Here is a 16,610-nt window from a genome sequence, read left to right on the forward strand (position 1 = left end):
CACCTACTGCATGTAATTTTCATTTTCAACATAATAGAAATTACGATTTTTCAGTGGGGAAAAATGAAATTAAAAATGAATAAATTTCCTAAGGTATTTATAATTTATTAAAAAGGGGATACAATATTATATTCCAAAGTTTGTTCATATATATATATAAGAAGCCAAAATTAATTATAGATTATAAATTACAAGGAAATATACTTCAAAGAAGTGAAGAAAAATGGAATATGAATTCCACATATAAGTCAACATTTTGGAGTAAATGTCTTTTGTTAAACGGAAATTGGGTATTAGTGGATTCATAAAAATTGTGAAATACATTGTTCAACATGTGGGAAATTATTTAGTATGGAAGGCCTTCAAGTTAATGAGCATATGCAAATGAAAGTATTATAGGAAGAACTCGCAGAACTTGAACAAAAAATCGAGGTATTAGAAAAAAATCATAAAGATCTCAAAGATATGTTTTACAACAAGTCAAAAGAAAATGATGAAGAAATTTTGTGTCTAAGGGACCATAGTCAAAAATTACTTGCAAAGGTCATTACGTTGTGTTCCACGGGAATGAGTCCCCTAGAGTCAAGTGCGCACACCCCTCGCACCTAGGACGAAAAGATGTTTGGGGAAGTGTTTCCCCATGTCCTCCTTTTGGGGAAACGTGGGGAGACGCACAGGGGGGGGACATTTCCCTAGTGTGGAAGACACAACTCCCCAAAAAGGGGACGCCCCCCAAAATGGGCTATGCGTCCCCCCTTAATTTTGCTTGTAAACAATGATTTATGACATGGGAAACCTAGTATTTGACCATATTTCCCTATTAATGCGATGCAATTCATGGTAATGTTAAATTCTTAAAATAAAAGTGACATTCTCCTTTATCTTTCATTTTCATCCTTATACTTAAATTTTAAACATTACCATGAAATGATTCAGGGTGTTTGAAGTTGGTTCTGACCTCATTGGATTTCATATGGAGAAAGTAGAATTTTAGATCTCACTCAAAATCCAGCAAACTTTACAGTTTTTCAGGAATTCAAGATTCGACGAATTGCAATGTTTTCATTGCATTTTGCCATGTATAAGGGTATGGAATTAGTATGTAACCAAGAGCACCAAGCCCTCTATGTACTTTAGAGTGACTTTTTGACTCATCACACTACTATTTTTGAGTTTTAGTTATATCAATTTACTATTCCAGCCTTCATATTTCAGTATCTACTATAGTTTATTTTTCTTAGTACTAATTAGATTCTAGAATGATGAATTAATTTTACATAAATTCAGAATCTAGAATGATGAATGGTGAATTTTAATTTTAAATAAATTCATAATCTAGAATGATGATAGATGAATTCAATTTTTAAATCAATGTAGATTCTAGAATGGTGAACACTGAATGATGAACATGGATCAGTGTATTTCATTATTGAATCTCGTGGTCTATGAATGAATCATGTATGTATTAGTAAGGAATCAGGATGATGAGTATGGATCAATGTTTTTCATTATTTAATTCAATTATGTATGTATCATTGTATTTATGCTTTCATTATTGAATATGAATTTGAAATATATATATATATATAAAGAAAAAGAAAAAATTATATACCCCGATGCCTCCCCGTCCCCCCTAAATTTCCCTAAAATTTGAGGGTACTCCCACACGTCCCCCTTGTACATCTACCTGTCTTGAAGTCTTAGTGGAACATTGACATTAAGTCCTAAGCTACAAATAAAAAATTACACAAGAAAAGGCATATCTCGAGAAAAAATTCAACAAGAATCTATCATAGAAGGAAGACGAAATTTTCCACTTAAAGCCCCTTAATCAAAAGTTATTAGAACAAATCAGAGATTTAAAAAATGAAAAGATTGAACATCAAAACACTGAAAATAAAGTTGATGAATCAAAAACTAAAGAACTCTTACGTCTCAGAAATCATAATCAAAGTCTACTCACTCATTAAGAAAATTAAAAATGATAAGAAATCATTGAAGAACAAATTAGAGAAACTTATCATGAAAAATGTATCGAAGTCTTCAAATGTAAAAATCCAAGTTGAAGAAAAAGGGAACAAATACCGATCTATTCAATATCACAACTCAAGAAGATGACAAACTAGTGGAAGGAAAAACATATTTAGATGTTACAGTCCAAACGGTAAAAATTCCAGGTCAAGATTTTGTAACCAACTCAACAACATCAGCACCTGAAGTAAATCAGGAAAGTGCCACATGCATGATAAGGGAAAATCAAATCATAAGAACACCTTTACAACATCTAAATCACAAGAGCAGACATCTCAATCAATCTATGTATTTGTATAATTTAGAGCAAAAATAGACTTATGTTCCAAATGTTGAGAAATCTAGGGCATTAGCATTAGGTGATTTCTCTTTGATTAGTAACTGCTTGTGAATGCTTTTTACTTCTTTAGATTAGAATCTTCTTCTTCTTAGATTATTAGTGTTCTTCTTCATCAAACAGTAACCAATGCATGAACATAAATAGACAAGAGACATAGAATGTAGGCTATCAGCCAGGGCCAAAACCTCTCACTCTTTGAGAGGAAAACCCGCACAAATTCTTCTTATAGAGATTCCAATTGACGAATACCAAGACCAAGACCCTTGACCTATTAGCCACTCCAAGACCAAGACATTGTCTTCTGCTCCTTTCTTCTTCGTGACTCCTCTTCCGCTTTCGACCTTCTTAGCACTGAGACTACTTCTCTGTATCATCGAAAGCCTCATCACTGAACTGACATCTTTATCCTTATAATTCTACCTTGATCTTATCATAGTAGAAGCACTGAGATCTCATACTAGTTGTGACCTTTTCTTCGTGGCAGTATAGAGACTATTTTACTGTGTAACACTGAACTATAGTATGATAGTATCATTAGCACTGAATTGTTGTATGACTACACCGAACTATAGTATACATAACACCAAACTGTGGTATCATTATAGCACCGAATTGTGCTTATATACCCTTGTTCGATCTGTGATCTTCTGCTATGATACCGAGACTTTCCTTCTGAAATCCGAACCACTATTCTTGTAATTAGCCCTTAAACTTCTTCACTGCTCCCTCATCATCTTACCTGAGTTCCTTCTGCGATTGTATCCGCACTTATCACTGCTTCTATTCACCCGAAAATATCATAGATATATCTGAATTTCACTGTGGAAATGTGAATCCTCTACACGCCTATTTATAGTGGTTGTCCCATAAATAAGTCGACCTGTTCTTATGAAGGGTTGTGTCTCCAAATAGGTGAGTCGACATGATCTTATACTTCATCTTAAGGCCGACATGAAGATGAGAACTAGTGCTTGTCGTTGGAGGGCTTCTAGACACTTTTATAGACTCATATACATTTGTCATATCCCCAAGAAGGGTTCTTCATACATTACATTGAATCTTTGACTTTAATGACAAATCCTAAAGGCTCCCAATGGGAGCCACTAAAAATAAAAGCTCTTGCTCATGAAACCCATGAAGCAAGCATAATAATAATTTTATTTTTCTTCTTTACATCATTTACAAAAATCACAATTACATGTCATTATGAATACCGAACCTAGTTACACTTTTTCAACACTCCCCCTTAACTAGGGAGGTATTCATAAGGGTACTTGGTCATTCTCAATCTAAAGAATTTCTCATAAGAAGAGTCGGATTGGTAACCCATCTGTATAGCATCATATTAACCAGCATTGTCACATAGCAAGGCCTTGACTAACAGCTTTATCCACATAATCAGAGCACAATGTTGGCAAGACCAATGATTCATAGACACCATAATCATTGTCTCTCAAGGTACATACTCCACCCAGGTGTTCACGAGGTATGACCTTCTTTGGACTATTCTTATCTTGGATAGCTAGTCCTCAAAGAATATCGGTCCTCTACGACTACTCTTGTCTTGGATGCCCTATCTCATCCTCAAACAGTATCGGATGACAGATGATTATCCAATCCTCCATTTTGTCTTCCCAGGTGAATACCAAAATGATGTGGCTATCTCTCCCTCTCAATTAGGGAGGACATATCAATTCCAATAAAGGAATGTACTCATTCCTCCAGAAGGAATGTACCTAGGTCCCTCTTAGCTTAGGAATTTCCGAGTTTCTTCTAGGTAAGAAACTTGTTTTCAGGCTCCCTCTTAATTAGGGACCTAAAGCATCCAATTGCTTGAAGAACTCCTTCCTTCGATGTCAAGAATTTCTTTGTCACAGAGTCTTCATCTTTTGGGACTTTTACATAGGGCACAGACCATCCATCACTTTCATCCATGAGTCAGTCATGTCATCATTCCTTTCATCAAAAAGCGATCCATCTATCTAGATTTGGCTTTGCTTCATGTCATGCTGCCTTCTTCATACCATTTTCTTCGGAAGGATTTTACATCCTTCTACATGGTCCTTTGGGAAAACATCCACAGTTCTTCCTTTGGCAGTTTTGCATAAGCCCATCCAAATATTTGTTCAAAAATAAGAACTGAAAACTTAAATCAAAATTACCTTTGTGATGGTCTTTCGACATGACATCTTTCAGTTTGCATCAACATCCTGCATACATGTTGACATATCTCTCAAAGATATCCATTGTCAAGGGTCTTCATCTTTTTCAGACTTCCATCAAAGTCTTCATATCTTTACGGGAGATTTCCTAGTCAAACCTTCTTGGTCTTCCGGATGTTGATTGCATATCTCACAATCTCTTCCTTCCTTTCTTCACACATTTCATGCCCAGGAGCTTCCAATCAAAGTTCCTCAATTGTAGACAACCACCTCATACTTCATATGAGGACATATCATGTTGATTTCATCTAGTGTGACCCATGCCTTCCAGCGTCCTTTCATAGGAGGAGATTCCTTTCCTTTGATCATGCTTCTCAAGATAGAGCAGTGATCCATGTTACCTGCAACCATACAACATGACTTTATAAAATTGCATACAAGCATACATACCTCATTTATCTAGGCTTCTTTCAGCAGCTTCCTTGATTGAAAACAGCGTCAATCCCTTGATCTTCTTCATCTCTTATGTCATCATACCATCATTCCATGAATTCCACAAGTTGGAGTTCCTGATGAAGCACTTGCTTTCTCTCTAGATCAGTGAACCCTCCGATGAGGATTCCATTCGAGAATGTTGAGGATATTGCATATCCCTATCTAGTAGATGTTTCTTTTTGACTTGATGTATGATGAGACTTGTCTTGGATGACTTCTTCCCTTCCTTTAATTTCCAATGAGGTTCCCAAGAGCTATAACCTTCACAGTTGACTGCCATAGATTTTGTTCCAATTGTCCTTCATGCTTCCCTATGGTGATGTCACGAGCTCTTGCTTCTAATGCTTTTCCTCTTTCAGCTTCCTCCACTTCTTTGGTGAAATGGACTTCTTCTTTATCTTCCTCGTTATTTCCCCTTTTGAGCTTGGGACAATCTTTCCTGTTTTGCTCATAGTATTGAATCTTAGTTATGTTCTTCTTTCCTTCTTCAGACTTCCATCAGAGTCTTTATATCTCTTTGGGAGATTTCCTAGTCAAATCTTCTCGGTCTTCCGGATGTTGATTGCCTTTACCATGGTTGCATATCTCACAATCTCTTCCTTCCTTCCTTTCTTCACACATTTCATTCCCAGGAGCTTCCAATCAGAGTTCCTCAATTGTAGACAACCACCTCATACTTCATATGAGGACATATCATGTTGATTTCATCTAGTGTGACCCATGCCTTCCGGCGTCCTCTCATAGGAGGAGATTCCTTTCCTTTGATCATGCCTCTCAAGCAGTGATCTATGTTACCTGCAACCATACAACATGACTTTATAAAATTGCATACAAGCATACATACCTCATTTATCTAGGCTTCTTTCAACAGCTTCCTTGATTGAAAAGAGCTTCAATCCCTTGATCTACTTCATCTCTTATGTCATCATACCATCATTCTATGAATTCCACAAGTTGGAATTCCTGATGAAGCACTTGCTTTCTTTCTAGATCAGTGAACCCTCCGATGAGGATTCCATCTAAAAACCTTGAAGATATTGCATATCGCTATCTAGTAGATGTTTCCTTTTGACTTGATGTATGATGAGTCTTATCCTGGATGACTTCTTCCCTTCCTTTAGTTTCCAATTTGGTTCCCAAGAGCTATAACCTTCACAGTTGACTGCCATAGATTTTGTTCCAGTTGTCCTTCACGCTTCCTTATGGTGATGTCACGAGCTCTTGCTTCTAATGCTTTTCCTCTTTCAGCTTCCTCCACTTCTTTGGTGAAATGGACTTCTTCTTTATCTTCCTTGTTATTTCCCCTTTTGAGCTTGGGACAATCTTTCCTATTGTGCTCATAGTATTGAATCTTAGCTATGTTCTTCTTTACTTTCGACAAATGTCTGAATACTTTTTGCTCTCAACCTGTCTTCTTCTATCTTGCATAGAAACCAAAAGTTGTTAAATGGGACAGCCTTCTTATCTTCATAGACATTTGTTACCTTGTTCATTAGTTAGTGCATTTAGAACAATGAAGATTGTCTCTCCTGGATCTTACAATTGAGATCTTATGAAGATAACCTTTTATCCTTTAATACCTTCAATTTGTGTAGATCGGATCTAAGTGATATGACCTTCTTTATCGCATCTTTAGAGAATAGTTCTACAAATTTATCATATATCTCTTTGATGTCTCCAATCCTGCTATATTGGGATGAGGGGACCTTTGACTGGTTTCATAAGAATCCCTTGAGCCCTTCGATCCCTTTCCATGTATTTAAATGATGCTTGACCTTCGGATGGTTTGGAGACTTTTCCATTGAAATGGCTTCACTTTCTTCAAGGACTGTGTTTATCCCCCTTTTCCATGCAAGGAAGTTCGATGACCCAACCAGCTTATAAATCTCCTTGCAAAACGAAGTCATTTTACTATATTAGATTATAGAACGAAAGATACTTACCTGACAAGTGAATATGAAATCTTCAACTTGATCCCTTTGATGGTGGTTGATGAAGATGGATTAGTGCCCTTTTGGATGATCTTCTTCCAAATGAAATCCCTTCTTCAATAAAAGTAGATTGCCCCTTTTATGATGACAACGACTTTGATCTAGCTCCCTTTGATGAATGTCTTGATGCTTCCTCGGATGATCTTTTTTAAGGATAAGGGAGGTGTCCTTGCTTCAATGAGAGGGAACTTGCCTTATAGCCTTTTGAAGATTATGGCAATGTTTTTAGCCTTCTTTGGATAACTAGCCTTCAAGATACTTCAACTTCTCGATGGTGAAGGAGTGCAGATCAGAAATGCTTCTAGGGTTCCGACTTTCTCCAAGATGACGTAATCTTAGTCCTAGAAATGCTTCTATACTTTGGGCTACCTTGCATTGTAGATCTCTTCAACCTGATGAGGAACTTTGTGGTCTTTTAATGATGACTTAGAGAATCCGAAACTTTTGTTGATGTAGACTTCTAGTTACCTTGATTTGATTGAAGATCCCAAGACTTCTTTTGAAGTAAACTTTCTTCTTTGATCTATAGAATCTAGATTGACTCTTCAATGTAGATCTTTGAACTTTCAATTTGATATACTTCAACTTGCTTCGATGTCTTTCTCAAGATTCGATCCTTCAGTGTCCCTTGATGAGATGCCCTTCATTGACTTTGTCACCATAGCTCTGATACCGTGTTGAGAAATCTAGGGCATTAGCATTAGGTGATTTCTCTTCGATTAGTAACTGCTTGTAAATGCCTTTTACTTCTTTTGATTAAAATCTTCTTCTTCTTAGATTATTAGCGTTCTTCTTCATCAAACAGTAACCAATGCATGAACATAAATAGACAAGAGACACAGAATGTACGCTATCAGCCAGGGCCAAAACCTCTCTCTTTAAGAGGAAAACCCGCATAAATTCTTCTTATAGAGATTCCAATTGACGAATACCAAGACCAAGACCCTTGACCTATTAGCCACTCCAAGACCAAGACATTGCCTTCTGCTCCTTTCTTCTTCGTGACTCCCCTTACACTTTCGACCTCCTTAGCACTGAGACTACTTCTCGGTATCATTGAAAGCATCGCCACTGAACTGAGATCTTTATCCATATAATTCTACCTTGATCTTATCATAGTAGAAGCATCAAGATCTCATACTAGTTGTGACCTTCTCTTCGTGGCAGTATAGAGACTGTTTTACTATGTAATATTGAACTATAGTATGATAGTATCATTAGCACCGAATTGTGGTATGACTACACTGAACTATGGTATACATAACACCTAACTGTGGTATCATTATAGCACCGAACTGTGCGTATATACCGTGGTCGATCTGTGATCTTCTGCTATGATACCAAGACTTTCCTTCTGAAATTTGAACCAATGTTCTTGTAATTAGCCCTCAAACTTCTTCACTTCTCCCTCATCATCTTACTTGAGTTCCTTCTGTGATTGTATCCGCACTTATCACTGCTTTTGTTCACCCGAAAATCTCAGAGATATATCTGAATTTCACTGTGAAATGTGAATCCTCTACACGCCTATTTATAGTGGTTGTCCCATAAATAAGTCAACTTGTTCTTATGAAGGGTTTTGTCTCCAAATAGGTGAGTCGACTTGATCTTATACTTCATCTTAAGTCCGACATGAAGAGGAGGACTAGTGCTTGGCATTCGAGTGCTTCTAGACACTTTTATAGACTCATATACATTTGTCAATATCCCCAAGAAGGGTTCTTCATACATGACATTAACTCTTTGACTTTAATGACAAATCCTAAAGGCTCTCAATGGGGGCCACTAAAAATAAAATCTCTTGCTCGTGAAACCCATGAAGCAAGCATAATAATAATTTTATTTTTCTTCTTTACATCATTTACAAAAATCACAATTACATGTCATTATGAATACCGAACCTAGTTACACTTTTTCAACACCGAAGAATGTTGATGTCTGCACAATCCAGTCTTACGATAACAATTAATCCCAACTATCAAATAATTGCAAAGTTCCACGGAAGATTGATTTAGGATGGTCAGATCCCTTCTCAGTTCGACAATTTTGTTTATCACTCAGAGGATCTTATCATCTTGTATCATCAAACATGAAAACCTAATGAATTCTGAAAGATACGAATAGATTACAAGACAAAGAACAAATGACACGCCTTGTTAGCAATAAGCTTTGAGGATAAAGCTTTTCTGAAGAGGAAGGCAATGTTATGAATATAAATTTTAATACTTAATAATGATTAGTATATTGAAGAGGCATGTATCAAAAGACATGACCGTTCATGAATGGTTACCCACCTAGGTATATATATCTCTTGTATATTCAACATTCTTATATAAACATTGCTTGTCCTATAAATGGATATTTACATATTTCAAATATTTTGAATATTCCGTTAAGTATACGAACTTTGTTCGTTACATATTCTCATGTCCTCCATGTCCCATGTCCTTGTGTCATGTGACTTAGAATGCTAGTTTAGGTGGTATCATACCCCATTTACCATCCATGGATCATGGGGAGGTACTTGGAGGGTTTTCCATGAGGGATTTTCCTTGCACAACCAAGTCTAATTTTATGGCCTTAAAGAGGTAGTCAAATGCTACTTTTGACTTCCTTTTCAAAGTTTTTCCCACTTTCTCCTTCGAGTTAAGAGTTATAAAGACCATTAATTTGAAGTTGTATGGAGGGATGTTATTTTTTCTTATTTCATCAAGGTATGTCCTTTTGTGACCCTTTTATATTTTGATATCGTGTGGGAGTAAACTAGTTATGGTAAAGTTAACCAAACAACAAAACAGTGAGCCCAACTCCAATAGGGAAATGATGATTAACATACAGGGGCGTTAGCCACAGGGGATTGACACTGCAAGGGAGCTTTGCTGAATTCCATAACGGATCATCTCACTCAAGGGTTCTAATAGGATGGTATCGGTTTATTACTATCATCCACATAGTGACTATGTGAGTGCAATTGTATGCAAATCCTCTTAACAATTTTGTTTGGGAATGTGCTTTAGTGATAGGGAGACAGATCCATAACAGTTTGTTCCAATAGATTTATATTAAGGCTAATGGGTAGGCAACTCTTTCACTGATACTACAGTATGGTTGTCCTGCAATAATGTTTGCTTCAAGCGCATGTCACAAAAAAAAAGCTACTTTAAACAAAGATTGTGGCATTCGTGCAGAGATTCTGTCATGATAAAAAAACATGCAACTCTGCTATCATTTCAGGTATAACATACGATACATTCATTAGCATGGCTTTTGTGAAAATCAACTATTACTAAATATATCCTAAGCAGCAACTTAAAGACTGTCTTAGGCTTGAACAATATAAGCAAAAAATCTTGGATATCTCAAGACAAAAATGCCTGAGTCTGGTAGTCCTTACCAAGGATGCTGAAGTCCCCACTAAAAATAATTTTGAACCATTACGCTGCAAGAAGTTAAAGCTAGTTACATTCTGATAAATAAACATCTCTCATTGCAATAAAATAATTAACCAAAAAAAATATCATTCAAGAACCACAAATAACTTTCAGGAATAACAGGTAAACTACTAAACATTGATCAAAAGCAAGTGTGTTACATTCTTACCACAATCGCTCCTACTCGTTGAAGGAATGAATATGATGTGCCTCTCAAGGCAACCTGATGCATTATTTAAAAGGACAATCCTTTAAAAATTTGAAACGAAGTTTATTTTATCACATTGCCATCAAACCATTATTTGAACAGTGAAAAGTATTCACCTGGAAAGCATTATCAGGGCAGTTATAAAACAATTTGGATAGCCATCCAGCCTGTACAGAAAGAGATGAACGTAGGGAAACGGTTGGGGCAGGAAGCCATACAAGCATAAAATCTGCAACTATTGCCATGACCTGAAAGTGTAAACAAGGAATCTTCATAAGAACCAGAAATAAGAAACATTCTATAAATCAGAACTTGATACAATGTTATCCAGATACAATGATGTCAAGAATAATGATACATAAATGGTCACCTGTTAATAATTTGAAAATTTAAAAAGAACTATACAATAAACTGTAAAAAAGAGTTGAAATCAGAAAAAGCATAATACTTAACCTCAATGCACTGAAAATATAACTGCATTGACTAAGAGGATGCACTCAAAAATAAAAACTACATTAAAAGATCATAGCCTCTTGAGCTTTATCATTATAGTTATTAGGTGATATAATTTCTTGAACATTATAAGTTTCACTTTTGGCAAATTGTTCTATTTGTTCCTCCTTTTGCCTAAGAAACAAATAAAGATTGCTATGTATTTCAAGGTTGCTGCTTTCATTATCCCAACTGTCCTATACCTCAGTTATGAGAGAAGGGCATCCCTTTATTTTTTCTTTCAAGTACATAACTTTTGTTAAAGATTTTTCAAAAATGTCGTCACATTGCCCTCAAGGTAGCACGAAACGGGGAAACGGGTACGAGTTTCCGAAACGGGAAGCGATACAAAACGCGACCTCCCCAAATTTTGGAAACGGGGAAACGCGAATATATATATATATATATATATATATATATATATATATATATTAGGACATTTAAGAATTATGTGCAATCATAAAGCATATATGATACATTCTAATTTATTACATTACGATAAAATTGTCAATTGTCAATGCATAAACTATAAGTATCTAAATTTACATCACATTTACTCATGAATAATCACATAATGAAAATAGAAATATCCAAAATCAGCCACGAGAAATTTCTGATTTTTTGTCTCGTGCTTGATTGGGAGTCTCCTCCTACATAGTCGAATGACCTTAGTGCTCTTGATTAAATACAAGTTTCATACCCTAGTACCCTACATTCTCTTGATTATTGGGAATCTCCCCTGCATAGAGGGCTTTGTTCTCTCGATTAAATACAAGTTCCATACCCTAGTACATGATCAAATCCAATGGAAACATTGCAATCCCCCCAATCCTGAAATCCTGAAAAACAGAAAGTCTGCTGGATTTTGAGTGAGATCTAAAATTCTACTTTCTCCATATGAAATCCAATGAGGGCGAAACCACTCTCAAACATCCTGAGTCATTTCATGGTAATGTTAAAAATTTAAGTAAAAGGATGAAAATGAAAAATAAAGGAGAATATCACTTTTACTTTAAGAATTTAACATTACCATGAACTGCATATCAACACTAGGGCAAAAGTTCACTTTTATAACTTTAGACAGGCATCTGGAAGCAACTAGAAGTCACTAGGCTAATGTAAGAATAGATTAGAAAGCAAAAACAAAAACAAAAAAATAAAAAAAAAAACACAAGTAAATGCTGAAACGTGGGTCGTACGGCCTTGAAACGCGTTTTAGGCCGTACTGGCCACGTTTCAGTTTCGTGAAACATGGAAGTACGGCCTAAAACACGTTTCAGGGCCGTACCAAACGCGTTTCAGCGTTTCGTGCTCGTTTCCGTACGGAAACGCCCTCCTACCCCACGTTTCCTGCAACATAGATTGCCCTCCTTTAAATTTTTGATAAAGCTTCAAATTTGTGGGGTTAGCAAAATTATCTTTTTCAATTTTTGTGCTGCTCTATTTGTTGAAGTCAGCTACTATATTATCACAACTTGTGGGGTTGGACGTGGCACCAGATTTATCATTAATACACTTGTCATTTATCTGCTTAAGTGGCTCTGATTCACTAGGACTTCCTATTTTGATATCAGTGTTGGTCTCCTTGGATTTTGTACCAGGAACTTCCTCTTGAATAGTTGATACCTCATTGTTAAGGGTGGCTTTAAAATCCTTGGATGGTTGTTTCATGCCAACGTTGTCTTTACTGCTAGCAAAGACATTTTGTTCCAAGGTTGCTTCAAATTCATCTATCTTCAAAATGGATTGAAGCCGTGTCTACTTCCAAACTGGTGATCACATTACTTACTCCCTGAACTACTGATTCACGAACATATCCAGGCTGAGGAACTGAGTTGAGGGTAGGTGTGATGGAATTCTAATGATGTGGCACTGAACACCCTCCAATCCCAGAATGCTAGGTCAGCAGATTGATTATAGAGGAATTTATTGAGAATAGTTACTGCCTCCACTCTTTTCAAGCTGGCTATTGGTTTCAGCCTCTTCCTTTTCCTTCATTGAGATACCTTGGGATTCAAACTCATGATTCCCACCAACTAAACACGAAAATGCAACATTATTGGCTAGATTATGTTCAATAGATAAATCGTGCTCAGACTTCTCATCATTCCCATACTTATTTTGAATCTTGTTGCTTGTAGAACCGTGATTACTCTTACTACACTAGATATTTGAAAGGTTTGTCCCCTTCACTAGACACTGATGAAGGTCACAGTAGGTTAGTCCAAAAATCATTCCAATTTCTTATGATTCCTCTCCGTTGTGTTCCTTTATCCTCCAATTCAGGTGCATGTTCAATCTTGGGAGTCACGGGTATGTGATATTTTGCAATCTTTGATCCCTGTAATCTGACCCCAATGCTAGTTTGTTTAGGGGTATTAAACTGAATAAGAACATGGTGATTGTTGCCTGCATTATTCACAAGTGGGGCAAAAAGCTAAGTCATCAGCTCTTAGTGCTGATGCCATTAGGCATCCATAGTTTGCATTGTTTTTTCCCAAAACTGCTTGTCCTCCATTGAAGTCTTCCCTCAAGACCCTGGGTCACTGACATCAACCCAAATGCTCACAAGCTCGCATGATGAGCTAGCTCCAATACCACAATAATAGTATAATGTCCCAAAGGGATTTTTCCCTTAGGGATCTCCTTTTCTATAAATCAAAAAGATTATCAACAGTAGTGCACATTCATGTAACAACAAATTTGATTCTTCAACAATTCACAATAATGAAGGTTGACTGCCCAAAGAACATTCAACCACTAATTCACCAATATAGTTTAGATTTGTACTATCAATATTCAATAGTCTGACAACCAATCGTAATCTACTCAGTCTATTCAAGTTCTAAGGTTACTAGATTTATTTAACAATGTGTTGTCTAACTACTGCTTATCTAGGTTACTCTCGGGTTTCCCTTTGTGATTCTATTATCACAGATGGCGAGTTAGGGCTTGTTGACCACTGGCGTGGCACCTGATGATTATATGAAGACTCCATGCCCAAGGATGTACCAAAGGACACTTGGACCATCAGATATCATCAGACTACAAGAGTTTTTAAACTCTACGTCTACTTCTCATCATTTTCTCTTGTACTCAGATTCCACACCGTAAGGGGAATTGTAATAAGTGATGCTAGTAATTATGAGTTTTGAATCTGTAGCAGACCTAGATAGCTTGGGACCTTGCGAACAAGTGAATATTACTCTGGAAGGTTTTTTTCACTTGCTTAATTATCATCTCCCTACCAAGACTTAATAATTAATTGAGTTTTTTTCCTCCAAATATACCCCAAAGTCGGAGTACGGCTTGATGGTGAGGCCTTGGGTGAGTCCTAGTGTCTAGAGTCGATGTATATTACCATACTAGATCACACAAAAAATTTCATGGAATTTGGTTAGGTCTAGGTAGTCATTTTTTAATATTTTAGATTTTTGGTAAGGCGGAAATTGCGATAAAAATTGTATATTTGTAATGTAATAAGTGATGTCTAGAGAAGTTGTATAGGGTATGAGTAATAAAATTTGCACCTCTCACCCTCAAATTTCTACTCTGATATACTTTGAGGGGTCAAAACTGCGTTTAAGACTCCCAAACCCAAATTTCCTAAGTTTAATGCTAGGTTGCAAGAAACGTTGGAGAAGGGTCCCTTACCGACCGAAAACGAAACAGAAACGAGGAAACTCGTATCGTAGAGCCTAGAAACTCGTTCTTGACCGTACTGGCCCATTTCTCGAGGAGGAAACGTGGCCAGTATGGCTGGAAACGAGTTTCCAAGCCGTAAAACGGAGTTTCCTCTTCTAACTTGACTTTTTCTTGTATTTTTTTTTTATTTTTTCGCTTCTAACTTTTTATTGGGTGACTAAAATATCTTTTGGATGCTTCTAGATGCCTCTCAAGTTATAAAAAAGAGGATTTTTTGAGTGGGGCAGCCTAATGTTCAAGCCTATGGCCCTAGTGTTGACACGCAGTTCATGGTAATATTAAATTCTTAAAGTAAAAGTGACATTCTCCTTTATTTTTCATTTTCATCATTTACTTAAATTTTTAACATTACCATGAAATGACTTAGGATGTTTGAGAGTGGTTTCGCCCTCAATGGATTTCATATGGAGAAAGTAGAACTTTAGATCTCACTCAAAATCCAACAAACTTATCTGTTTTTTAGGATTTCAATATTGGGGGGATTGCAATGTTTCCATTGGACTTTGTCATGTACTAGGGTATTGAACTTGTATTTAATTAAGAGAACCAAGCCCTCTATGTAGGGGAGACTCCCAATAATCAAGAGCACGTAGGGTACTAGGGCATGGATGTAAAAATTGGCAACTAGGGCCAAACTCCATGTGGGTCATCTTATTCATGGCTGATAATATTTTTACTAGATTCCTCTTGTCGAGAGGTGTAGGATTGATCTAAAGATCATCCGATTCCGATAAGTATTTATGGAGATATGAATTTATTTTGATTATGGAATAATTACCAAGCCGACCAGCAACTCATGTAGGCTCAGAAGCCCAACAGTCGCATCTATTCAATCATCAACAGTTGTGTATAAATACAGGAGGTCTTTCCTCATTTGGACACACACATCTCATCACATCTCTCTCTCTCTCTCCTGCGCAGAAAAGAGGCTCTTCTCATACTGCGCAGAAAGGGACTCTTCTCTCACACGTGTGGAAGGAAGGACGCTGCTGATGTCGATGATGCCGATGATGCCAATGATGCTGATGCAGGTGATGCCGATGATGCTGATGATGCTGGTTATGTCGATGATGTCGGTGATGCCGGTGATGTCGGTGATGCCAATGATGCGGACATCGGTAATGCCAATGACGCTGATGATGCCGGTGATGTCGATGATGCCAGTGATGCTAATGATGCGGATGTTGGTAATGCCGATGATGCTGATGATGTCGGTGATGTCGATGATGCCGGTGACGCCGATGATGCTGATGCCGGTGATGCTGATGATGCCAGTGATGCCGATGATGCCGATGATGTTGATGCTGGTGATGCTGATGATGCTGATGCCGCTAATGTCGCTGATGTCGCTGATCTAGATGAACTGACAGATATTGACTAATGTCACTGATGTCGCTTATGCCGCTAATCTAGGGTTAGCTGCTGTTGATGTAAATCATATTTATGTACTATTTCTCTCTGCTGAATTATTGAAGATAAAGGAAGATTTGATCAAAGGGTTTCCCCATATTGGGGTTTGTCCCTGGCTAGCCGCCACATCTTGTGTCTCTTGTCTTGGCTTGTTTTCTGTCGATTGTTTAACGTTCTATCTGCACTTTACTTACTGTATAGGTGATTGCTAATTTGTGGATAATAATAATAAAAGGAAGTAAACTGCTCTAAGCATAGAACATACCATAACTTAACATGGTTCAAAGCTGAGGTGAAGACAGAGCCCGAGCAAGAGAAAGAGAAACCACTGAAGAGAAGATTGGC

General features: G+C 37.0%; 1 protein-coding gene across 2 annotated transcripts in view; it reads right to left on the reverse strand.

Moving 5' to 3' along the window:
- The window catches only part of LOC149239151 (UvrABC system C protein, putative (DUF3411)), a 158,533-nt gene that overhangs the window by 81,281 nt on the left and 60,642 nt on the right, over window positions 1-16,610 (reverse strand). For both annotated transcript variants that reach the window (XM_089373334.1, XM_089373335.1), the window contains exons 3-5: window positions 10,775-10,906; window positions 10,620-10,673; window positions 10,414-10,458 (exon numbers count right to left, since the gene is read on the reverse strand). In XM_089373334.1, coding sequence (XP_089229460.1) covers window positions 10,414-10,458; window positions 10,620-10,673; window positions 10,775-10,906 — 231 coding nt within the window. The remainder of the gene's footprint in view (window positions 1-10,413; window positions 10,459-10,619; window positions 10,674-10,774; window positions 10,907-16,610) is intronic.

Source organism: Pinus tabuliformis, chromosome 8, assembly GCF_031772625.1.
Source record: "Pinus tabuliformis cultivar Carrire ecotype Pingquan chromosome 8, CPIR1, whole genome shotgun sequence".
Lineage (NCBI taxonomy): Eukaryota > Viridiplantae > Streptophyta > Pinopsida > Pinales > Pinaceae > Pinus > Pinus tabuliformis.